Source organism: Fusarium falciforme, chromosome 3 (genome assembly GCF_026873545.1).
Source record: "Fusarium falciforme chromosome 3, complete sequence".
Taxonomy (NCBI): Eukaryota; Fungi; Ascomycota; class Sordariomycetes; order Hypocreales; family Nectriaceae; genus Fusarium; species Fusarium falciforme.
In genome coordinates, this window is record NC_070546.1 from 3,465,915 (window position 1) to 3,492,194 (window position 26,280).

Sequence of the window (26,280 nt, forward strand, 5' to 3'; positions counted from 1 at the left end):
TAAATACAGTCGTCAACACAACAAAGTCATCATGCTCGATTGCAAGACAAGAGCCAACACCAAATGTGCTTTTCAGATGCATCCACGTGAATACTCTACCTCAACAAAGCATAAATTATCAAGAATTATAAAAGCGAATGCTCTCCATGGAGTTCAGCAGCAGAAGCAGCAACAGCGGCAGTAACAACAGCAGCAACACCACTACCAAAAACATATAAAATCCCTAGCTGCCCCAATCAACAGGTGCGTTTTCCCACTCAGTGACACAAGCCAGGCGACGAATCAGTACAAATCCGTGATGCAATGCCCGAGAACTTCTGACCTATCGTGGTCATATCTTCAAGAGGTGTCGCGCCGAGAAGCTGGCCTCGAGTTGGCGAGACTGCTGGGCCCAAGGAGACTCTTTGCAGTCCCATGACCCTAAGGCCGCCCTCAAGCCCTTCCCTATCTTACCATATTCTTATTAATATTATTAGAGGATAATAAGCTGACAATTTTCAAGTCATTGTCTTATACGACCTAACCATGGTTCTCCCTCTGCGGACAACGCCCAACGAGGTTGAAGACTTAACAGATCGCATCGAAACCGAAACCGACAACTATATCACCGACTTCGCCGCGAGAGAAGTACTAATTACAGAATGGGATCAACTCAGGCGGTCCAGGATACCCGCTCGCTACTTCACGCCTACCGCGACTGCAATCTTGATGATTGCGCCCCTGGATATACTCCAAGACTTGCTTCAGTCCTGTAAGAAGGCCCCGACGTCTTTTTTGACGGCGTCATGGTAAGATTGAACAGAGATGGCCTCGCGGCAATCCAGAGCTGTACGTTGAACCTTTTCCCTCTCTTCACCATACATAGGCAGACACTGACTGAATAACGATGGCAGATGTTCCAGGAGACCGCATAGTCATCTTTCACAGCATTCATGAAGATAATCCAACGCCTTGCATCCTTATGGGAAGATCAAGATTTTTGGGTACTTCGCGCCTTTTCCCGCGTATGGGCAACGACCAGCAGGAAATCCATCATATCCAATCGATCCTGGAGGTGTTTTGGGGAGAAAAAGCTCCCTCATGGATAGCCACATTCACCAATCCCGACTTCGTGGAGTCTCCGCAGAACCACATCTCACTAAACTTCGCATCGCAATCCTCATTTGATGATGCACGCCTTGCCTTTAAACCTATTCGAAGTGCCGACCCTAACGAAAGGCGACTTCAGCTTCACTGGCTGAAGCCCTCGGCATTCAGGATCTTCAATTCCTATTTTTATGACAACCCCCTTCAGCACGCTGGCCTGGACGCTGAAAATACCAAGACATGGGGTGACAGGTGACGGACTGGTATAACTGGAACGATGAGGACGACGGCGATGACGAGGATGTCGAATTCTCACAGCTCGACCAAGAGCAATGAATCTCGGACGATGATAATTCTTCAGATGAGAAACATGAAGGTATCGAGGAGACCGCCGATTGGCATGCTGGTTGGGAAATGAACTAGATAGTAGAACAGGAAAATGTTCAAGTTGACGACGATGTCACCGGCCTTCCTGAGCGAGAAGCTATCCTTATTGAACGGACTTGATGAGGCAGTGTTACAGAGTTTACTCTCGCTGTACTCCTGATGCTATTGCGATTATGATGGTTGCGCCTTTACAGAAGTTACGAAACCTCATACAGATTGTGCGACAATCTGAAGACGAGTTTACCTCTGTTGTACTCCGCTTGACCGATGGAGGCCTAGAAGAAGCAATCCGAAACTCTACGTTTAATCTTTTCCTTTCCCTTGCCAGATATAGGAAATAACATAACCACATTAGTAGACATATCTAAGGGCGGCGGCCGTTTCATTATTGTCAACCTATCAGTAACAGATATAGAGAGTCCTGTTCCATCTTTCCCAACCTTGGAAAGTCCCAACAGAAGCAAGTGGGCAATTTAATGTTCTCGCTTAACAAATTAAACAGGATAAGGCTCGTGATCCCATGTTGGCATCTTTTCAAGAACATCAGACCCAGTGCACATATTTTCCCCAATGCGACAGGCAGAAACTTAGGCAAAACCTCATCTCACCCCACCACCAATTCCACTTATGGCTTGATAGAGATGGCAAGAATAACGGGCGCAATTGGGATGACTGGGACAACCGGGGTGACGGGGACGACAGGGACTCGAACGGGAGTGACTAGGATAGTGGCGACAATGGGGATGACCATGATGTCGAATTCTTCTAGCTCGATCACGATTAATGGCTACTGGACGATGGCAGTGCCTCATATTAGAAGCTTGAAGGTGTCGGAGAGTGTCGATTGAGCTAAGACGCCTAGACCTGGCATGCTGGCCAAGAAAGAAACGAGATAGTACCTACGAGAACAAAGCACCCCTAACCACTCTCAAATCCTATGACTATTCTTGTTTTTATATTACACAAGGAGGTAATCCTTTGCCTACTATTAGCACATAAGCTTTATTTTATCTTAGGCTACCCTTAGAGATGTAGTTCTGCTGAGTTCAAGAGTTCGTGTTAGGTCAGTGACGGGAGAGTTGACAGCTTCAACCCGTGAAACTGAAGTCGTTTTTCGCAGTGGTCGTGCTTTGATGGGGGCTTGAAAGAAAAGAGCGCCTCCCCCTGGTCAAACTAGCAGTGAAGCGGTGGTAGGCTGTGCTGATACCTTTCCACTGGCGGCCCCCTTTGCAGTTGATGCTTGGAATAAGCTGATGATGACCAAGCCATGCACAAACCCCAGCATCTCCTTTCAGGTGCAGAGACGCACGATCGGATCTCGCACAAGTGCATGGAAGCGATATTGGGATGGGAACTCACGTGTGACGTGTTTGTGGGAGACTGGTCCCAAGGTTGGACCCCAGAGCTGCAATTGGCCGGGGTGAAATACGATACCTTGCTCCAGGCGTGGACTGCAAAGAATGTACTCCAAACAAGAGCTAGGCAAACCCGATTCTGCTACTTATTTTTGGACACGGCCTCGATCGATTCGGGACCACAGATCTGATCATCTCTGACGAAGGAAAACATGGGAAAAAAAACACACACACGCAACAGCTCGGATGGCAGTCCACCCCACCATCTATCCCTACACGGGCACTTGAAGGACTAGGCTGGGGTTACTAAACGTAATTGGCCGGAGCTTCGACCCTTGTTCAGGCACAACCTTGGATGAGAAATGAGATGAATGAGGGTGTTAATGCGGAGCCAGGCCATTGACGGACGGGCTGTGTTTTTCGTTTTCTGGTCATGACGGAATGTGACGCTAGAAAAACAATGGACGGCACGTCCGGCCATACATATCTAGTGCTGCACCCGCGTTACTGGCGTCGTCACCAACCAAAAGTCAACATTGCAATGTAATGCTGTGCCGTGTTGTTGTTGTGTTGTTTGTTTATGTTTTTATACTTTTGCACAATGCGCCATCGTTGTTTGCATGAACCCAGCCCAGCCCAGCCATCCCATGTCAGGCTTTGGTAATTGATTCAGCAACGCCCAATTGATGCGAACAAGCAAAAAGGAAAGCCAAACTCGACGCCCAAAACTTTACAGTCTTCAATGCGTCCGTGAGAAGAGGTCATCTGCCTCTTTGCGGAGCCGGTGGCGGTCACACTCAAGCTTTCGCGCGGCTCACCAGAAGGGCTGGAAGCTCAGCCTATGGCATGTGCCAGAGGCTATGGCGCTGCGCCGTCATCAAACGGCGGCTAAGAAAGAAAAAAAGACAGCCTCCTCACGACTTCAGCCCCCGTCCTCTCGGCGAGGCCTAGACTTGGACTGCAGGGGCACCTGAACCTATCACGGCCGTCGTTACGGCGGTGGAGGCCGATAGTCAAGGCCGGAAGCAGTGGGAGACGCAGGAACAAGATTATGAACAGTGCTTGTCGAGTGATGTGATGTGTCCATGTTGACAAGGCTCACCGTCATGCTGCATTGGTCGAATTCAGCATTTCGATATGTAGCCAGTGGGAATCACAATTGATCCTTCATCCATACCTCGCTCGCTCGCCTGGCCCCCAGCTCGGCCAGGGGACGAGACAAATCACACGGCCTGGAACAGGTTGGGATGAGGGCAGCGGCTTGTCGCCTTGTCTTGACAATTCCCTTACCCACGTCAGTCAATGGCCCAATTAGCGCATCCCCGTATGACCCCTTCTCGAAGCCGCTTCACGGATCCTATCGTGGTCCTAGCGGCATGACAAGAATGGAATAACACAACATCGGTGTCTGGGACAAGGTCGGATGTACTATGTAAGACATGAGGGCATGTCAATAAATACACAGGAGAGTAAAATGAATCACTTCTTCTTCTTCCGCGTACCTGGCTACATCAAAGTGTCGGTCGGCGTTGCGAGGTCCATGTCTATCCCACCCCGACGTCCCACTCTCCATGTTCCACCACGACTCCACGCTCATCCCAGTCAATAAGACTGCTCATTCCCAGTTTGAGCAGTTCCTCAGCCAGCCCAGAGACGAAAAAAGGACCTGCCGTCAGCAGGGGCACTCACTAGCAGGAGAGAGGTAGTGACCCTGCCCTGTCCCATCTGCCCTGGCCTGCCCGACTGGTGCTCTCGTGCATCTCGGCACGCGGCTTGACGCAGGTACACAGAGCGAAGCGCAGGGGAAGGGAGGAAAAAGCGGAAATCATCAGGTACCGTGCAGACCGGGCCATATCCACCACGGACAGGGTCTGGAGCATTTTCGTAGTGACGAGTCGGTAGCTTCTTCAGCTTCAGTGCAAGGCAGCTCGACGCACAGCCCACAGGTTGGACCTGGTTCCCTGCTGTTTCTGCTGCTTGACCCCGTCGTCATTGAACGAGGAGAGAAAATAAGGAACTAAGAGCGAGAGTAACGAAACGTACGTCCTCAGCTTCACTTTCAGCTCTCCATCTCCCCCCTCTCCTTACATTATTACCGAAGCCTCTTCCTAATTCCTCTTCCATCCTCCCGACCCTTTCTTTTCTTGTCTACGCTCCTTTAGACTCGGTGCTACCACCACCACCGCTCACTCCTAATACTAACCAACACAGCATATCGAAGGGCGATAGGCCACTGCCGGACCGGAGGCACAAAGGGAGCGCGTCTAATTCTGGATGCCCTTTGCCAATCACTTTGCATCCTCGTCCCCTCGGCTCCCCAAGGACCGACTTTGCGCATCACTAGGTTCCTTCTCTGAACCGTCCATTCCTTGATAGTCGATTCCTTCTGGGTACTTTCCTCGACGCCGTCTTATGAGGGGTCATATTGTGCAGCGGCTCATTTCGTCAACCTCGGCCCTGCCATCTCCTTTCTTCTTCTTCTCTCCAGCTCTGTCTTGAGGAAGACTGCGAATCGCCTCTCTCCGACCTAGTGCACCTACGTACTGTCCTTCATTATCCTTTTTTCTCTTCTGAGCCGTCTTTTTTCCCTTTCTGGCTGCTTTTACTTTGGTCAATCCCTTTTTCTTCAAGGGCGATCCAATTCCACACGTCCACCACCGCACGTCACCGCCCGCCCTTGAAATCGGACGATCCACCCCAGTCGATTCTGGACAGAGAGACGTCTTCCTTCTCCTGGAAAAGAGACTCCACCTGAGATTCAGGTACAATCTCTCAATCTCTCTCTTCTCCTCTCTTCTCTTCCGTCTTCCTTCCCACGGGACCTCGCCGTTCGTCGACCGTTCACGTCGCTGCCGTATCTGTGGTCGCTCATTTGGTTGCAGCGCCCACCCTCCGGCACCAGCCTCCGTCCATCGCCCAAACGCTTCCGGCCGTTAGAGTTCCCTCGAAGCGCCGAATTCCAATTGGATTGGGAATGATCAACAAGGTCACTGTCGCATAAGTCTCGGAGGCACATTCCAGCAGCCAGCGGCCTGAAATATCGCTGCCAGTCCTGCGACACTTGGAGGACCAGGGGGCCGCTCGTTCGCTCCACTGTTGGCCTTGGTACGACCGCCCGCCTGCCTGCGTGCTGCAGTGTAATAAATCATTTGCCTACTGTGCCCTGCCGTACGGTACCTGGAATCACTCGCAGACGACAGGGTGCGTCAACAGCCCGCCATTAGACGCACACGGCCTCGGCATTTTTTCCTGTCGACTACCCACGACGCGACGACTCTGGCATTGTTCGCTCAATCCTTCACACTCATTCTCTGGTCCATCCTTCGTAATTGTCGGCCTCTTTTTCGCGCCTGCACTGCACACATTGACCCGTTGTTCGTTTTTTTCAGCCCTGCCTCGTTTTCTGTAGGAAAGTCTTTCTTTTTTCTTGCAGCCGGGTCTGCTCTCTTAGTTCCAATCTCACGCTCCCTCACTCTCCCTGCAGCCAACTCTCTTTGCTGCAATCTCACTGGTCACGTCTGCGGCACTGCACACGCCAGCTCTAATTCATCTCGCTCCGGTTGGGTTGGGCAGGTACTTAGCAAAAGGTACCCCGTTAACCTCAGCTTTGAACAACAACACAAACACGTTTGGCCCTCCCACAACTATTTCCCCGCGACGGGCCTGCTACGTCGTCCGACCGATCTCTTGATGGTTTCAAGGCGAGTCTGAGGAAGCTTTGCTTACCCTGACGAGGGTCAAATTGCTCCAGAGCAATCATGGCCACCTCGCTGGCTTCGGACAAGCCGAGCCTGCCCGCTCCTGGCGCAGCGCAATCCGATCCCTTCGTCACCAGCACGCCCGCGCCCGCCCACCATCGATATTCCACCTTTGACCATGACCTCTTCATCGCCGGTCCCGCCGCCTCGCCCAGATCCGCAAAGCGCGCCCTCGAGGCCCATCTCGCCGAAACCGAGCGACGTCTGGAGGAGGCCGGAAAGCTGGGCACTGCGCTCGTGTCCCAGCGCAAAGCCCTCACCGAGCAGCTCCAGGAGGTCGAGAAGTTGCAAACCGAGGGAGAACTGAACCCGGAGCTCCGCCAGAAGCTCGTCGACATTGAGAAGGAGTACAACAGCTTGGCCAGGGAGTCTGCACGGGCTTTTCTGCCCAAACAGAGGGTCCCCAGCAATGAAGCTAATCCGAGCTCCCCCTTTGCGCCCGAGAGCAGGGGCGGCAGAGTATGTTGCTTTCGCATCCCTGGTTTCCTTGCTACGTGGCACAGCTAACTGACATTACTTTCTTCTCTATAGCGGTCAGTCAGCCCATCCAAGTTTGAGAGTCAAGCGACAGGGTCCCCCACCAAGCTCAGTGTTCCGAATCGAAAGATTCGAAACCAGCCCTCCAATCGCGTCCACGACATCGAGTTCGCCGCCGAAATCAGCACCTCCCTCATCGCCCAGGTCCGCAACTTGCAAGCGCTGCTCGCCGAGCGAGATGAGGAGACCAAGGACCTCAAGGCCGACAAGTCCAGACTTGAAATCGAATGCGAGGCCTTCCAACAACGAGTCAAGACCCTTGACGAGAGTGAGAACCGATATAAGGAGGAGAACTGGAATCTGGAGACTAAGCTACAGGAACTGTCGGCTCAGCAGAAAGAGTCCGCAGACCGCGAGAAAAAGCTTGCCCAGGCTCTCAATGTCATCAAGACCGAAAAGGTTACAGCACAACGCGAGCTTGACGAGGTCAAATTGCACCACGCCAGACTCATCGACCAACACGCCGCTGCTGTCAAGCAACACGACACTGAAATTGGAGCTGTCAAGCGAAACATTGCTATGGCAGAGGGTGAACGCGCGGCCATGCAGCGTCGGATCGACGACTTGACCGGTCAGAACCAGGAGCTCGCCAGGGCCTTCTCTACGCAACGAAGCAGAGTCATGGAGTTGGAGCCTAACGCGCGCCCCAGTGACGATGACTTTGAATCCGCTGCTGACCACATCACTCCTGATCACTCGCCGCCTCAGTCTCCTGTCAAGGGAACCCCTCGCCATGCTATTCTTGAGACCGAGACCGTCAAGTCTTCGCTCCACCACGCCCAGCGCACCATCCAGAGTCAGAGGAGTCTGCTCCATCGTGAGAAGACCGAGAAACTGGAGCTCCGACGTATCATCCAGGACCTCCGTGACGATCTTGAAAAGGCCAGAAACGACGCCACTGAGCACAAGACTCATCGACGATCCCGAAAGCCGGATTCCAAAGAGTTTAAGAAGCCGCCGCGCCTGCTTGGATCTTTCCGCTCCAGCCGGCAGGAGGTTATCCCTGACGATGGTGAGTGGGAAGACCAGCACGATGTCTCGCCTCGCGGCTCTCTCTCTCATGCCTCTCCTCGCCCTTCTGTTTCTCCTATGAGCACCAGCAGCCACACCATCCTCCCTAGCATCGAGTCTGCCGATAATGACGACCATTTCGATACTGCCAATGAGGCCAGCGAGTCTGCCTTTGAGACAGCCAACGAGCGGGCCACTGAGACGGAAGATTTCCAGACCGTCAATGAGCAGATGTCTGGAAGTGACGGCGAGACAGAGACGGAGGGCACAACTCGAGGCTTTGGTAAGATGAAGAAGCCCCCGAGCTTGCCCTCCGGCCTCTCTCGACATGCCAGCAGACACTCGTTCCACAGCACCGCATCGACTTCGGCTGATGAAGACGACTTCGCCTACCATCTCCGGACGCCTACAAGCACTATCGGATCCCAGAAGAGCACTCGCTTCCGCATGAATCGTAGCATCTTCCATCGCGCCTCGAGACAAGCGAGTCAAGAGCCGCTCTACCACCGTGCTTCCAGACAAGCTAGCGAGGAGCCGCTCTTCCACCGTATCTCGAGACAGGCCAGCGAAGAGCCGCCATTCCAAAGCAGCCCGGCCAGCTTTGCTAGCAGCCGTGGTGGAACACCTCAAGCCACTGGCCAGAGCCTCTTTGCTGAGCTTCAAGACTTTGACGGTAGTGACGACGAGTCGCTTGAGCCAGGTACACCCAGTCGCAGACGCGCTCGCTCTGGTACACCCGCCTCTATGGGCCGAGGACCATCACCGCAACCTGCAGTGCCACCGTTGCCTAAGGTCATCATGGTTGACAGCGGCAGCATGACTGACCCCATTAATATCTTGACCAGGTTTGAGGGGGCCGAAACCCCGCGAATGGTCACCACCGGGGTCATGACGGAAGATGAAGAGTCGATTCCCGCTTCCCCTGTTAGCGTCGTGGTAGTCCCCCGCCCTACATCCTTGGGGTCCGTGGTTGATCACTCTGAAGTCCGCAGTGTTATCTCTTGGACACATGAGGATCATCTTGACAACTCGCGCCCTATCTCCATGTCCTACAGCGACGCCGGGGCGCAGCACGATCCCGATATGGAGGAGAAGCTGGCTCTGTTCCCTGCTCCCCCGACCATGCTACCGCCTATCCTACCCCCGACCTTGAGCATGTCCTCGATCGCCTCGGAGGATATCGAGCCACGAGAAGAGGTCGAGGTACCTCCTACACCACCAGCTCTGACCTTCACTCCCCTCTCGAACCAGAGCATCGAGCCCCTACCCGAACCTGAGAGCCCTCTCCCTACCCTCAGCTTCTCGTCAATCAAGGCTGAGGATCTCACTCCCCGAGCTGAGCCCGAAGAACCTCTTCCCGACTTGTCTCTTACAACAATCGTCACTGAGCAAGTTGAACCCATTGCTGAGCCTGAAACACCCGCTCCAGAGCTCTCCTTCACAACCATCATCAATGAGCAGGTTGAGCCCATTGCTGAACCCGAGGCGCCTCTTCCTGACTTGTCTCTTACGGCAATTGTGACTGAGCATGTCGAGCCTATTGCTGAGCCGGACACACCCCCTCCCGAGCTCTCCCTGACAAGCATCGTCACAGAGCAAGTTGAGCCTATTGCGGAGCCCGAGGTTCCTCTGCCAGACTTGTCCTTGGCTACAATCATGGCTCAAGAGCTTGAACCTGTGGCAGAGCCCGAGGTGCCCTTGCCAGAGTTGACAATGACTACGGTTATGTCGGAGACGGTCGAGCCAATTGCCGAGCCTGAGGTGCCGCCTCCCGCTCTGAGCCTCTCCATCATTTCAACTGAGTCGGTTGAGCCAATCGCTGAGCCTCCTGTTGAGCCAGTCGTGTTCATCCCGCCGCCTCCAGCACTCTCCATGTCTGAGATCGTGGGCGAGCACGTTGAGCCCATCGCTAGCAAGGCCCCTGAACTCGCCATGTCTGCCATTCAAGGCGAGCATATCGAGCCAGTTGCTCAGCGATCTCCTGATCTTACCATGTCTGTGATCAGGGGTGAACAAGTCGAGCCTGTGGCGGAGCCTGAGCCTGAGCCTGTCATTCCTGCGGTGGTTATCCCTCCTCCACCTCCAGCTCCGGAACTGAGCTTCTCTACGATCCAGGGAGAGCAGGTTGAGCCTGTCGCTACCAAGGCACCGGAACTTGCTATCTCTACCATCAAGGGAGAGTCTGTCGAGCCTATCGCGGAACCTGTCCCTGAGCCGATTGTCCCTCAGCTCACCGTCTCGACTATTCGTGGCGAACATGTCGAGCCTGTCGTGCAGCCAATGCCCGAACTTAGCTTGTCCACCATTTCCCGAGAACACGTCGAGCCAGTTGCCGAGCGTGCCCCTGAACTCAGCCTGTCGACCATTTCTGGTCAGCATGTTGAGCCCATCGCTGAGCCTGAGCCGGCCATCCCCGATCTCATGATCTCGACGATTAAGGGCGAGCAGGTTGAGCCTGTCATTGAACCTCTTCCCGAGCTTAGCCTGTCAACTATCTCTGGACAACAGGTCGAGCCTATTGCTGAGCGTGCACCTGAACTCAGCTTGTCATCCATCTCAGGTGAACATGTTGAGCCGATCGCCGAGCCCGTTCCGGAACCGGTTGTCCCTCAGCTCAGCATTTCCAACATCCAGGGAGAACACGTCGAACCTGTTGCCCTTCCTGCTCCCGACCTGGCCCTGTCATCGATTTCTGCGGAGTCTATCGAACCGGTCAAGGAGCTCGAGAAGGTGGTTCCTCCGCCATCCTTGAACCTCTCTTCCATTTATGCCGAAAACTGCGAGCCAAGGGAGGAGCCTCAGCCAACCCCTGTCAAGCTGGGCTACTCTGGTCTATCTACACAACATGTCGAGCCCGTCTCTGAGCCTGCTCCATCCCTTGGTTTGTCTGCGATTGCTTCCGAGAACGTCCAGCCTGTTCTCGAGCCTGTCCCGACTCCTCCCACTCTTGTCATGTCTTCCATCGCTACCGAAGGAGTGGAGCCTATCAGCCCGGTCGTGGAGACGCCCAAGGTACCAGTGTTTGGATTCTCGTCGATCGAGTCGGTTGAGACTATTCCGGTTTCACCCCGAACCCCCAAGAGAGACGGCTTCATCCTTCCTCGCGACATGAACTCTCCCTTCAAGGAGAGAGATATGCCCGAGACACCCAAGAACAAGACTGGATCGCCCCTTGGCCGGGAGATGGACCAAGATTCTCTGATTGCTGAAGATGAGACAAGCCAATCTCCTGCTGACACTCCCGAGCCTGAGACACCTGATTCTCGGCGACCCCTCAGGGAGATCCCTGCCAACTTGAACGGCAGCCCTACACGGAAGGCTCTGGTCCCGACCAGTGACCAAGGTGCGCAGACCGCGCTGACGGCCGAGGCCATCGATGCCATGTTCAAGGCTAGAGCTCAGCCCGTCTTTGGCCTTGACAAGAGCCTGTCACTCGCCAGTCCCGGTACCCCTGGAACCGCTGGCACTACGGGTACAGTCAGAATCCGCCGATCAAGGGATAGCTTCGAGAGCCCCATCCGACGGGGCTTGGAGGGTGACGATGTCTTTGACACTAGCTCCATCCGAAGACCTGGTAGCGCTAGAAGTGGCAGGGCATCCCTCCACGATGCTCCTCCTCTGCCTGCAAACCACCGCCAAGTCATTGAGGCCGCGCGATCGGGCTCATCTCAAGGTAACCAGAGCAATATGGGACCGCCTCTCTGGCCAGCGTCTGCCCTCAAGCAGCGACCAAGCACACCTGGTCAGAGACCTACCTCGCCCATGTCCACTCGCGCCACTCCTACCCCTCATGTTGTTCGCAACGGTGGTGGATACGGCGACCTTGGAAGACAATCACCTGCTAAGCTCACTGATGCATCGCGAAAGTCTTCTCAGTCTTCGTTTGCCTCGGAGCTCGATTCACGATTCAATATGCGCCCCGGCGAACTTGGCATTGATCCCAGCGGCTTCGGTCCCAATACTGATCCCCGCATGATCCAGGCTATCACCCAGACCATGATCGGCGAGTATCTCTGGAAGTACACACGCAAGACTGGCCGCGGAGGCATGTCGGAGAACCGACATCGCCGTTACTTCTGGGTGCACCCTTATACCAGGACTCTGTACTGGAGCGAACGGGACCCCTCAAGTGCTGGGCGGGCAGAGTTGAAGGCCAAGAGTGTTCCTATCGAGGCGGTGCGTGTCGTTACTGACGACAACCCCATGCCTCCAGGACTGCACCGCAAGAGCTTGGTTATCATCTCACCTGGAAGGACCATCAAGTTCACTTGCACGACAGGCCAGCGACACGAGACCTGGTTCAACGCCCTCTCCTACCTACTTCTCCGAACCAACGACGATGTTCAAGCTGATACTGAGGACATGGCTGAGAACTTTACTCGTGAAGATGTGGACGAATTCAACCCTCAGTTTGGGCAACGTGCTGTGAACGGAACTCGACCAGCAGTGCCGGCTTCCTTGTCGTCTTACAACTCGCGGACGACCCGCAACGAGTCACCGGCCGTGGGTGTGTCGATGAACATCCCGACCTTGACACCCAAGGCGCAGCCACAGCGACCTAATGGAACGCTGAGCAAACTCAGCGGCTACTGGAAAGGCAGTCAACTCTCTGGGACGTTCTCGAGCCGGCGTGGACGAGGGGCTAGCGCGCAGAACGTGAACATTTATGAAGCTAGTGAGGCGCACGACAGCGCTGAGGATGTGAGGGAGATTATTGAGCGGCAGGATAGAGAAGCTGACCGCCTCGAGAACGTCCGAGCATGCTGCGATGGTAAGCGAGACAACCTGCCCATGCAAAGATTGAGATTCTAACGCCACTATAGGCAAGCATGACGTTGGAACACTTCACCACCATCACTTTTCTAAGCGAGGCCGACACGGTAACAACCATACGCACTCGCACCAGGGACTAATGGCGTCCCACACGACAATGGCGTCTCTTCGCTCTCGAGCGTAAGCCAGGGCGAACAAATCAATCAACTCGAGCATTTTTATCTTTGTATTCATGGCAACAAATTGTGCCACCACGTCTCTCGCTAGACTACTTTACACACTACCAACTGTTACGACCAAATATCCTCACGGACGTTGACGACACTCACGATTTTCTTGACTCTGTTATCATAACGCTGTTGTATCCTCGAAATGAACCTGGGATCACAGCTCATGTAGTTTCTGAAGACTATAATCAGCCCACCTCAGCCATGCCTATGGCTACGACTTGCCAGACTTTCCCTTGCTTTGTTTTTTTTACTTTTCTTTTTTCCGTTAATTCTTTACGCACACAAACTTAATCCTACCAATCGACACACGAAATGGAGGAGACGAAAAACACCAAAAACAGAACCATAAAAAGCCATTGAAGCATACACACACAGCACGATAGTTTGCTTTATTACACCACTACCACCACCACTACTCTTGGCCGGATCAGCGCATGGGAAGCTGGGGGACTTGCAGGAGTTTATATTTTTTGCGATGCGATGCAGGGGCTGTGTCAATTATGGTTGACGAGCACACCTGACATGCACCGCGGCGCCTTGTTTCTGTACGAGCCGAATGTTGTAATGTTTTTGAGGCTGGCGTGCTTTCGGATTAGAAGGCGCCAGTTGTTCGACATTTCTATCTTTGGACCAGATTGCGCAATGTTCTCGATGCCGAATGGTATCACGGAGGGCCCCTGAGCCGACTCTGCATAGGCGCGGGTGGTTCAGGGGTCGTGAAGAGCAGGACAGACTTGCAGATAGATGATGGATGGGATGAAGAAGTTGTTGCTGGGGGGAGTATTACCTATTCACGACTGAATGAGATTTCGTTTTAGATTGTTGCCTGCTGTTTCTGTATGTTGTGTTGTGGTGTGCTTGATGGATTGATGCTATACTTGACTAACAAGGTTTTCCTCCTGTCAAACTCTCTCGGCGTATCTTGGCACGGGAAAAGCATACGTCTCCTGAGTCTTTGTTCCTGCAGATAGTTTACAGCTTGCTGAAATGAGGCTCTCTGATACAGATGAACGTGCATCAGATTCCCCACTGAAGCAACCACCAAAAAAACAGGCGGGTCTCGAACGGTGGGGACTCGACTCGGAAAGACCACGAGAGACTGTCAGCCAGTGGGCTCATCACATGACGTAGGCAGCTGGGAGCTACTCGGCAGGTAAGGGTAGCTAGCTTCGAGCAGAAGCCGTGTGTGGGTGTCACTTACACTCTTGCCAGCCTATCAAGTAATTCCGCGTATAACCTTCCGTCCACCATCCATCAGCCGCCTCCCCCAACGGTCCTGGAAAACAACACCGACTGTCTTTTTTCCTTCTTCTTTTTCTTTCTCTTGCGATATCCATGACACCTCCGATGCCGATTCCTCGCCGATCCCTTTAGCTAGGAAGGAGTCGAGGCTGTAGTGCCCCTCTATCCCTCCGCGCGCCGCGCCTAGCCTTCCTCCCGCTCTGTCCATCTCCGGCCTTCGGAATCCGGAGCCATGGCTGGCTTTACGTCTCTCCTCGTGGCCTACCTGCTCGGCGGAGTCACTTTTGTTCCTCTCGTCGTCCTGTCCGTTCTCGCATACGGCTTCTACTCGTCCCCCATCCGCAGCGATGCCGACTCTCCCGACGAAACGAGCGGCTACGCCGACATCGTCCACAAGGGCGACGATACGACCGCCCTCGACGCAGCCAAGAAGGCGCACAAGGACGAGACCCGAGCGCACGCAAACGACCTCGATGTAGCTGCTGGCTTCTTTGCCGTCTGCAGAGAGTACACACCCATGGGCATCAACGCAAAGCCCATCGAGCGCTCGACCCCGGTCGGTTCGACTACCGTGGCCTCTCCAAGTCCCAGTGTCTATCAGACGATGTATCGGAGCATCTTTGAAAGGAAACCCACCCCGGGACCCCTGGATAACAATGGGAACGGGTCGAGTCAGCGGCCCAAGAACGCTGGCAACGTCTTTTACGTGGTCCTGAGGTTTGTGTCGAGCTTATCCGGCCCCGCATTCACCATTGCTGACCGATGATGATATCCAGACACGGCCACCTGATGCTATTTGACGATGAAGAGCAAGTCGAGGTTCGACATGTTATATCACTTGCGCACCACGAGATTAGCATATACTCGGGCGGTGATAACACCCCCGAGGGCGAACTATTCATCAAGCGCAACGCCATCCGCCTATCCCGAAGACAGGGCGGTGCAGATCTGGGCCCCGATAGCCAGGTCTCGAAGCCGTTTTATCTCTTTTCCGAGAACTGCTCAGCCAAGGAGGACTTTTACTTTGCCCTGCTCAAGAATCAAGAGCAGACTTTTGGCACGGACACTCAGGTGCCCCAGCCTCTGCACTTTGACGTCAAGAACATCATCTCCCTGGTTCAGAAACTTCACTCGACTGAAGAGAATATTCACTCGAGATGGGTGAATGCGATGCTTGGACGGGTTTTCCTGGGCATTCACAAGACGCGCGACCTCGAGAGCTTCATACGTGAGAAACTCACAAAGAAGATTTCCCGGGTTAAACGGCCCGCATTCCTCACCAACATTGCCATTCAGGGGATCCACACGGGCGATGCGGCGCCATACTTTACCAACCTGAAACTCAAGGACCTCACCGTCGAAGGAGAGTGCGTCGTCGAGGCCGACGTCAAGTACTCGGGCAACGCTCGCATCGAGGTGGCAGCGACGGCCAAGATTGATCTTGGAACCAGGTTCAAGGCTCGAGAGGTCAACCTCGTTCTTGCGGTTGTCCTCAAGAGAGCCGAGGGCCATATGCTTTTCAAGATTAAACCTCCACCTAGTAACCGTGTCTGGCTCACTTTTCAGTCCATGCCCAAGATGGAGATGGACATTGAGCCAATTGTGAGCACCAGACAAATCACTTATACCGTTATTCTCCGCCAGATTGAGAATCGAATCAAGGAAGTCATCGCCGAGACGGTTGTGTTGCCTTTTTGGGACGACATGCCCTTCTTCAAGACGGAACACAAGCAGTGGCGAGGAGGCATCTTTGAGGGAGATGATGCCACAGTCCCGTCTGATGATGCTGAGAGCATAGCGGCGACGGCAGGAGACGTTGGGGCTGTGAGCCGCCTTGATGGTGAACCGGATATGACAGAAGAGACTCGTCCTATGGAGAAGAGCCATACCATACCCGTCATGGAGTCTCCTCCAACACCCACCGGTCTGTTTGGCCGGAAGCTGAACAAAACGGGCAACAACCCAGCGGCATCTGCATCCTCAACGAGTGTCGACTCCAAGGGAGCAAGTGCTAGCCCTATTCTTGCCCCCAAGATCACCAAGTCTATGGAACCTATTGTGGGAACAGATGCTGCCCATGCCGAAATTTTCAAGCCGTCCTCGCCACCTGATCACGCAACGAACTATATGGCTGCTTTGCAATCACGCTCACAAGATGCTTCCCCGAAGCCACCACCTACAGATTCACCTCCGAAATCCTCGGCTGCGTCTCAGCGATCCAGCCGCTCCTCGTCATCAGCAAAGGACACCCCCCTAGGCGAGGTGTCAGAGGATAGCCAAAAGACACCGGTTGCGACAGGGCGTCGTAATACGACCTCATCGACTGGGTCAGCGTCTCTTTCAGACGAAAAGGGAACGGGATCTTCAGCAGCATCGATCAAGGAGTCAATCAAGAGCCAGACAGGCTCTTTGGGACGCAACTTCTTCATGCGGCGAGGAAACACAGAGCTGCAAGAGTCTGATGAGCCGACTCACGGTGATGGGCCTCACGAGCAGGGCCAGAAGCAGACAACTCTAGCTGCTGTCTCCAACGCTGCCATGCAAGCCAAACAATGGGGCTGGAATGCCTACCAACGGCACAAGGAGGCACGAAGACAGGCAGAACAAGCAAACCACCTTGATCTCAGCCAGCCCATGGGGAGAGGCCAACCACTGCCTCCCCCTGGAACACCCCTTCCGAAGCCTACGAACGGCATGACACGGATAGGCCCCCCTGTCAATGTTCCGGCAAGGAAGCCCGTTCCTTCTCATGGTTCTGCCGAGTCTCTGGATACGCATCATGAACATCACCATGAACATCATCACGAGAACCATCATGAGCACCACCATGAGCATCACAACGAGCACCGGCCTGCACTTCCTCCTACGTTGCACCAACGCGGTCGACGCAGACAGAGCCATGCACCAGAACCGGACATCGGCCAGAACATGCTTGTCGTCGCTGCCCCCGACGACTCTCAGCCGACAACACCGTCAGCAGAGGATCACTCCAACCGTCAACCCTGGGCATCAAGTGGCGAGCAGACCATGGCAAACAGCACAGCAACTTCCCAACAACCCTCGACACTGACTCCCGAGTCCTCCATAGTGAAGGATGACGGCAGTTCGGTCAGCCCGATAGAGGCACTACCCGCCGCCTCGGCCGCGGCCGACGACGATGACGACTACTCGGGATGGTTGGACAAGGACGCCCTAGACATGGAGATTAACGATCCTGTACAACTTCCCGTGTCACAGGAAGTCAAGTAATACCAAACACAACAACTTTTAGCAACAAAGAAGGGGATGGTGGGATGGTTAGGCGTTTTTGGGATACACGGGCTCGCTCGGGTTCACAAGCAGTCCCGACGAAGCAAACACAATTCTTCTCTTCTTCTTGATGGGAGTAATTAGGCGTTTTATATGTATGGGGGAGGGATGGTTTGCTGCTGCTTCAGACAGCGGATATACCTGAGTGCATTGAGTAGTATTGTCCTCAATATCAGAATTCTGTTTACAATTCTGAATTGCTCGTCAGTGTAGATGTTTGGTACACCACTGTGGTTATTGTTGACCACTTCTCATCAGCATCAATGTTCACTATCAGGTTGTGGACGGTGTCCAGATCTGACAGCAGGTTAGTTGGAGTTAGTGATAGCATATCGGCCATGTCTTCCTTCGTTGGGGAACATTGACGGCAGCAGCAATGGCTTACCAATCCAAGGCCCGAACCGAGCACTGCTCTATAGCAGCCCTCATAGCATCCACAGTCTTCTCCTCATCCAGTTCAGGGGTGTCTTTGTAACCCTCACTATGCAAATCCTAGTGGTCGTCGACTGTCACTTGAGCGTTCTGGCCCAGGGCAGTGATCCGGTCCTCTTGGGCGACCCCAGAGAGGTCGACTTACATTCCTTCCCAAGTTTAGACCAGGTGCTAGCAGGTAATAATAATCTCTTCATGTCGGTGCAAACAGCATTCTTGGGGCAAGGGAAAGGGATCACCAGAGAAAAGCAAGCCGTTTTCAACAATTAGTTGGATCCTTACGCCAAGATATTGACCATGAACATGCGCCAAGGAGCTCAGGCGGAAAGGACCAATTATTCGCTCCTCGTGTGACTCCTCGTGCAGGATCCAGTGCGTAAAGATGGATAGTGTCAGGGGCTTAGCACGATACATCATCTGTACGCCGCCCGCCTAGGGTCTCGACAGCGGTCCAGAGCGAACGCTGACCATGTCACAAGCATTAAAGAGAAGGCGGTGACAGCCTTGGCCTGGCAACGTTCGCACTAAATGGCTCAATGGATGATCTTGTCAGAGTTGACTTCAATGCCCCTGAGTGAGCTTCATCCGGCGATGGGGCACATGACTGAGAGAATCACATCTCTGTAGGAACAAAGCGGAGATAATGTCCCCTAGGCCACTGATAGCTCGGGACTACTTTGGTGAGTTGCTTCAGGAACAAGAATGTGAAGGGGGAGGAAGAAGCGGGGATAGGTATTCCATACATCCCAACAACCAACTTGATATGCCCGGGGCAGGCTCCTCTCGACAGCAGAATGACCAATATTAACCCTGGAATATAGGACTTGAAAGGACAGTGATGACACTAAGGCAACCGGCAGTCCGTGAATAAAGGCTCAAACATGTTCTCATGCAAGGATCGATGACCGCACTCCAACTTCGCCCGAGGCTGCTCTTCTTCATGGTTTCACAGGTGGGACGAGACAACGCCTTCAATGCTTGCAAGGCCGTGCCGCTGAGGATAAACATGTTGCTGCAGCTGCAGTCCTCTCCCAGCTTCGCGTCTTGGGATGCATTGATACCCAGACACTGTCCGTTTCATCGCCCCGTTGGAGGTTGATTACATCCACTCAGACCGAGAGCAACGCCCGAGTGTCTGGACCGAATCTTCAGGGTGAGCCTAGGTGAGGTTTGGGGGGCTGAGGCAATCCTATGTCAACCCCTGCGAGCTTCATAATGCTCAATGCCGCGGGACAAATCGACGAGACTCATGACACTCATGGCAGCCTGGTCAGTGCCCGACTGGCATCGTGAGCGCAAGCACACATGCCGGTCGTGGTGTGCAGTGTAAGCCGAGGGTGCTCTCGGATGGTATCCCGATGCCACATTCTTCCCCTCATTGAAACAACGAGATGATGATCGTGATGGCTCCGTAGAGCCGAGCTGGAGTATATGCGTGAGAACCGAATGAGCATGACCTGCATGCTTCTTTGAGGATTGTGAGAGGCCCATCGTAGGCAAGGCAGAGGATATCACGGCTCTATGTCACGGCTGATCATTAGACAAGAAACCCCCCAACTTGCGGTCTGAGACGATGCCTTTGCTGCTGCCATCAAGCCTTTGGATAGGTCGGCAAATGAAGACATCGTCAACTCTGGGCAATGTAGATTCAATCAACAGCTGGGCGTGCACCTAGGGCATGAGTCGATCATGACGTCCCCCATGCCGTTGCCCCATGGGGATGCTGTTGGTCCCTAAAGGCTGCATCGCATCGCATCGCATCACATCGATATCCTCGGTCTTCAATAACGGACAAGTGGGAGTTGAAGCCGGAGGCGGTAGGGCTAACCCAACCTTGTGAGTGCCGTTGGGGGCCCATGTAGGAAACAATCGCCGGGGGGCAAAAATCACCGCGGGGAGCCCATTGGGCCATCATGAGGAGTATGTGTGTGTCAAGTTAGTATGGGAGGTCAAAGGATGCGATGCGCAGGGACCGACTTGCGACACAGTCTCTCCCTCCCTGAGACTGCGATATGCAGCCCAGCTACCCGGCGCTGAGCTGAGCTGTACTGAGCCATGCTGATGGCCAGAAGCAGGAGGGGTTCAAGGGGTCCCCTAACCTCCCTCGCCGGGCTCTCGACCAGTGGCTTTTACGTACAAGACTCCATCGTGAGTCGTGTTATTCCCCAGATTGCAAGCCTCTCTGCAGCATGTCTCCGCCAAGAATATGGGGTAGCGGGGGAAAACGGAGGGGGGGCTTGGTTGCTTGGTTGCTTGATTGCTGCTTGTTGCTGGCATTCACCCTCTTCTTGCCCCTTGTTCTCTCGTTTCGCTGCAACCCCCTCTTCTCAACAAAGTCCATCCTAGGAACACCAAGACTCGATGCCATGTGCGTGTTCTCCTCCCCAATGCAACCTAGGCGCACTCTCGGAGCTTGTTTTCTCTCGTCTAGATGCTCCACCACAATAGTTCGTCTCTTGGCCCCCCAGTGCCAAGATAACTCGTCCTGAAATAAGCTTGATCAACAAGCTCGTGGTTCGTCGTGCGGCCAAGCCGACGACTTGTGGCGGCCAAGAGCTGGGCGTGGTCGGGGCAGACAAAGTATTGGAGGGGCCATGAATCATCAAGCGCTGCGTTGTGCCCAATCTTGTCGGTTAGATAAGACGCATGCCAGGATTGAGTTTGCGGTTTGGCTTTTTCTTTCTTTCCAAAAGGGACACATGGAAGCTTGGCCCGCCGAGGCAAAGCTTGACTGACGGACAGACAAAACACAACTGCAGCACTCCATCAAGGTCAACCGATGAACTGGGACACCGGGTGAAATGGCGTGTGCATCCTTTCGAATTGTTACTTGTCGTCTGGTTGATTCAGCGTGAGATGTATCCCGATCCGGTATCCCATGAGCCGTCATGTCACTCGTCTCATGACGATAGGGTGCCTCATCTGGAGACATGCCGCTCCCGCACCGGCACCTGTCCAGTCCGTGGTTGACAGGCGCGCTTATCCAAGGTAGAGAGAGCCTGTGCCTGTTTGATACAGCACAGAGCTGAGAGCATCTTGAGTCGTCGAGCACGGGAAACATGCCGAGACACATGACGCCACCGTAACCGTGACCGGGACGGACCCTCTTCTCTTCGTCCAGCCAGGCCTTGTTGGGACCGATATCCATGGATGGATCACTTGCAAGGACAGTAGCGTATCCAGCAGCCTGGATAAACTTGCCCTGTCGAGCAAGTATCCGCGGACAGCCGTCGGTGTCGCGCTGTGTGCGGTGCCGGTGCCGTACGGTGCGCCTCGTCGTTGTTTGGTGAGGCATTTTCTGTCCCCCAAGCGCCGCCGCGCCGCAACCACTGACTGGCTACCAGCCCTCGCATGCCCTGACTGGTCTCCCCTCCCTCCAGCCTTCATTACATCCTCCTCGATAGGCACTCGCTCCTGAGAGGTAATGGCCGGTATCAGGTCCCGCAGCGCTGTAAGCGGCCAAGGCGGGTCTCGAGTCTCGAACATCGTGGGCTTCGTTGCCCAGGGTTCGCCAAGATGACCATGACCGCCCAGTCGAGCAGCACCGCACCGTACCGACCTGTGCATCATGGCACGCACCCTGTCCGTCTGCCTGTCTCCTCAGCCAGGTGAGCTGAGCTTGCAGTAGTCGGAGTCTGTCGCCGAGATGCCATCACCTGATGCAGCTTCTCTGCAATCCATCTTGTTCGACATTGAGATATGCTCTTTCGAGACGTCGTTTGGAACATGAGACATCACAAGCCGCTCGCAAACGGTCGATGCGATGCAGTGCACCATTCAGTGAATGAATGTATGGCTGCCGTCGCTGCTCCTGCTCCTGATGCACGCCATAACATGCAGCGCTTCCCTTGACGTGCCCACATCGACAGATCCGACACTAAGAGACGATAGTTACGGGCGGCGCCGACGATGGCGACCGTGGTATCGCAGACGCAGACGCAGACGCAGACGCACACTCCCTCCCACTACCAAATCCAACCTCAGACCATCCCGTCGTCGCCCAGCATCAACATCAGCTTCACAGGCTTGACGAGTGCTGCTGTTAGCTTGAAGAATTTTCTTTTCATCAAGACCTCGACCTGGCCCTTGCCGTCTTGGGTGTAGCACCATACGGAGGGAGGTCAAAGAAGGTGTGGCGAGATCCGGCATTTGCCCAGATCTTGAAAGCTGGTTGCTCGGACCACTTGAGGCTATTCTCAGGTGCTCCCATGTCTGTCAACCCTGAAGCGACCAGATGCCTTATCCGCCACTGTTGGACGTTTGATACGTAGCTGAACTTTCTTTTCCATGATCCATCGAGATTTGCGGACAAACGGGCCAAGGAAGCCGGAGCCGAAGGCCGCATCCAGATCTCCAACCAGGGGAGACGCCACGAGGTTTTTTAGGGATCCTGAGAGGCTCCAGGAGGCTCCATTGGAGAACTCAGAGCGCCTCTTCCGAACCATATCTGATCCATTGGGCGCACTGGATATCACGGCATATCCGTGGATCAGTTCTGGTGGTGCCATGTTTCGCGTATGAGGGATGCTCTGCCTGGTTATGCGATGCTCCCAACACCTTTCAAGTGAGATTTGAACGAGCAGCGACCCTAGCGAGGACCACTCAGTCAAAAGCCAAGCCCCGTCGACAGGGCAGTCATGGGACAGCGCCTGGATGGGAGACGCAGTTGCGCTTGCAGCATGCATCAGACCTCGAAGAGAGCGGTAGCAGCTTGGGTGGAGAGGATGTGACTTGTCGGAAGCGAGCCAGTCGAATCTTTTGGGGATGAAGCAATCGAGCGTGGGGGAACATTTCTCTGTCTTGGGTCCATGTCGTAGCGCCGTCGATGAGTTCTTGTGTAAGTCTTGGAAGACTTGGAAAAGTCTTGGGAGCCCGTTCTTGGCCATGATTGCCTCTCACTGCAACTTGTTGAGCAGTTCATCATGTCCCATCACCGCTTGAATGATGGACATGTTTCACGACTTGGCAGCATTGAGCCCTGGTTGACAGGCGCCACGCATGCCTGGCCGGCTGTCTTGAGACGAGGTGAAGAATCGGCGAGACTTGGTATGTCTTTCCTTGCAGACCAAGGTAACCAAGGTGTACCTTACATGAAGGCTGCGAGTACCCGTATCGCCCGCCTCATCCTCAACGTCCATGTCTCATCGGACGGAGAGGTGATACCGGGCCGACGACTCTGTGCTGCACCTCCACGCGTCCATCACTGACTGAGATATTGTTGCTGTTGCTGCTCCTGATAACCTCCTGATATTCTTGGCATTTTTAGGTTCTCATGTTCTCGGCCTGACTCTGTTCCCCTGTCAGCCCAGCACGGATAATGATTTGCGAGGCACATGGCGGCAGATCACCATCAACCTTCAGGTGAGGGCAGAATGAACAACTCACCGAACAACGGTGTGGCAGAGCCCGTCCAACTAGCGTGTCCCATCCTTACCAAATTCTGCCAAGCATGTCGCGACACCGTAACCCAAACTGCCATGCCGAACCTCAAATGGATGAGCGAGGCAATGCCCGCTGCGCACTGTATCCTTTGGCAAAACGGAAAGGACGGGAGAACCCTAGACGACAGCACTAATAAGTCATTCTTTAATCCCCACACCCAACTGTAAGACGGATGCTATTGCTGTTGACAACTGTCGGTGATCTCAACAGCCTCGTCATGACGCTTTGTTGGCCCTGGGCGGAGTGACCTGGCAGAGCTAACCGGCAATGAAAATCGGTATAGCAGCCATTGCGGTGAGACATTTGTTTGTCGGGGGTATTCGAGGACAAGACTTTGATCAATTCACTTGACACGGCCCAGTGGAGATGTTGTTAATTTAGAAACCGTCGTCGATCCCTCTGTTTAACTCAAACCGTGCTCGTCTCCGTTTCTTGGACGGCCCATGATGGGTGGTTGATGAGCGTTCAGAGCAGGCACATGAAAAAGGGCAACCGCCAATCGATGGTCGAGAGTGTGAGTGAGACACACAAAAGATTGGGGACCGTGCCACGGGTTATTCAGGGATCATCTCAGCCCCTGGTCTCTCCGGGGCGCATATGACGCACTCGCACCCGTGTCCTCCATCCCTGCCCTGCAGAGGCGAGAAGATGGCTTGGCTGGGTGTGGGTTAGGGTGGGTGTGGAATGGAGATCCCGCACCGGACCGGCTCTGGGGAGCCTTTTTCGTACACGATGTTAGCCCACGAGACCGCTTTAAACACCAAGAAACAGCCGCTCGAGGCGCCGTGGGTGCTGGACGATGCACTCGGTCAAGATCCAAGGTGGGCGGGAATAGACTGGCATCTCTTCCCAGTGTTCCAAAACCGGCATCGGAGGCTCAGAAGCAACCGCGGTCTGCAGAGCCAAACGGCCACCGAGGAGTCCCTGGATTTGCTGCTGGAGCAGCCGAGATCTCGGAGTCCAACCAACCAGGGCCACTAGAACAGGGGGAAAGACCGACAGGCTTGGCAACAAGGGACTTTGGCTGATTCTCTAGAGCCGGAGAGTGCAGACAGGTTAGACCTGGGGTGCGACCCTGTTTTGCTTCGTGTCCTTCGCCTTTGAATTCGGCGGTAATATTGATGATGATCCTCACTTTGCTGGCGGCCTTATTGAAATGACAAGAAGCGTTTCAAGGTGACGTGGAGACTGCGCTTGTTACTGAGGCCAGGAGGCAGAGACAGACCGATAGTTTGACTCCGACACGCCCCAGGCGTATCCCTGGGTCTCAAATTGTTGTTAATCAATTCCCATGCGATTTGCGTTGCACGTACGTAAATGCCGCCTGCGAGACTCTTATCTGGTGTCGATCAGACGGTGACGGCTGTGAGCTAGAATTCAAGCTTACTTGGAATAATCTCAAACCGCCGCGCAACGTGTCTCAATCCACGTCACGGTGAGGCGCAATGGCAGCAACGACGGCTGTAATTAGATGAACCGCACTGTATCTGAGATCTGTGTCGAGATGCACGACGTGTAGTTACTGCGTACACATCTTTTGCGGGCTACTCAGGGGTCACCGTCGGCAGTAATGTCGAGGCGAGGAATGATCATCAGCATTGCCGCAAGTTGATGTCGTCCTTGATGCTGTCGTGGCTCTGGATTCACCGCAGTTGCGCTTGGCAAGCATAGGGAACGCGTCAGGCATGGCTCTGTCAATGGGCTTCAAGCAGTGAAGCAGACCCGGGAAGCCAACCGGGTCCTGCCTGGCATGCTGGAAATATGCCGGCCGAGTGACCTCCTGATACCAGAGCCGCATTGACGAGAAACATTGTGGTTGTCGAGGATCCGCGGCTTCGCGGATGAAAGGATGCGCGCGATTGCGGCTGCCCTGAGGTGCGCAACACCAAGCCCCCAACCAATCCGGTGCCAGAACAGATATGTAAAACCCGACAACATGGAGAGGCTCATGTCTGGTTGCAGGTTTGATGGTGGATGTTGCTGGTCTCGTGCTGTTGGCAAGAATTGCCGTTTCTCCCGACTGATGCCAATCAAATGGACCCCCCAAGGCGGTTGTCGCGGTGCATGTCAGCGATGCCCTTTCGTTTAGTGGCAGCAGCGCAACCGGCCCTCACAGGGCGTGAGAAGGCCGAGGGACCTATAATTAATCTGCCCAGGTTCCGTCGCCGTCCTGTCTCCAGCGGTCGCCCTCCACTGCCAACTCAGGCGAGGCGGCTGAGCGGGTACGCGTGGATAGCGTTGCAGTGGTCGCCCACTGTTTCCAGCCCTCGGCTCGCGTGGGGCAGCCACTGCAGCATGTTAATGCAGTCTCAGCACAGAACCCATGGCGGACGACGCAGTGGCTCGTCGGTCTGCTGGGTTCTGGATTCGGTTTCTGGAGATTAGAAGGTGCGGGCTTTGGATGCCGGCTCAAATTGGCTGAAGGGCACGCGAGGCGACTAGGAAAAGGGCCGCAGCGGTCAGGAGAGGGACTGCGAAACGGGGCCGACAGCAAGGAGTTCCGTCCGGTTAGACAACTGTTCTCCTGGTCCATCACAGCGGGCGTTGGACGTTGAGCAGCGAGGCAGGGCGAGACAAGGCTGGGATGAGGCGCGGGATTATTGACCGAGAGCCATTGCGCCTCATCAGGGAGTAAGAGCTTCAGTCGTGAAATCGTGATGCGTCTGAGTGGAGAGTGCCTGATGATGGGCAATGCATCGCCACGAAGGGCGTCTTCAA

The 26,280-nt window shown here is 54.4% G+C and overlaps 3 protein-coding genes across 3 annotated transcripts; all 3 read left to right on the top strand.

Annotated features, from left to right (window-relative positions):
- Positions 1–525: 525 nt before the first annotated feature.
- On the top strand, positions 526–1,342 carry NCS54_00435000 (uncharacterized protein; the record flags this gene model as incomplete). The annotated part of the gene is made up of 2 exons (XM_053149890.1): positions 526–751; positions 894–1,342. 2 exons carry the CDS (start codon positions 526–528, stop codon positions 1,340–1,342), a joined length of 675 nt encoding a protein of 224 aa, XP_053005865.1.
- A 5,244-nt stretch (positions 1,343–6,586) lies between these two features.
- NCS54_00435100 (PH domain-containing protein) lies at positions 6,587–13,091 on the top strand (the record flags this gene model as incomplete). Its single annotated transcript, XM_053149891.1, has 3 exons — positions 6,587–7,045; positions 7,118–12,905; positions 12,958–13,091. 3 exons carry the CDS (start codon positions 6,587–6,589, stop codon positions 13,089–13,091), a joined length of 6,381 nt encoding a protein of 2,126 aa, XP_053005866.1.
- Positions 13,092–14,611: 1,520 nt separating this feature from the next.
- NCS54_00435200 (SMP-LTD domain-containing protein) lies at positions 14,612–17,628 on the top strand (the record flags this gene model as incomplete). Its single annotated transcript, XM_053149892.1, has 2 exons — positions 14,612–15,096; positions 15,156–17,628. 2 exons carry the CDS (start codon positions 14,612–14,614, stop codon positions 17,626–17,628), a joined length of 2,958 nt encoding a protein of 985 aa, XP_053005867.1.
- Positions 17,629–26,280: the final 8,652 nt, after the last annotated feature.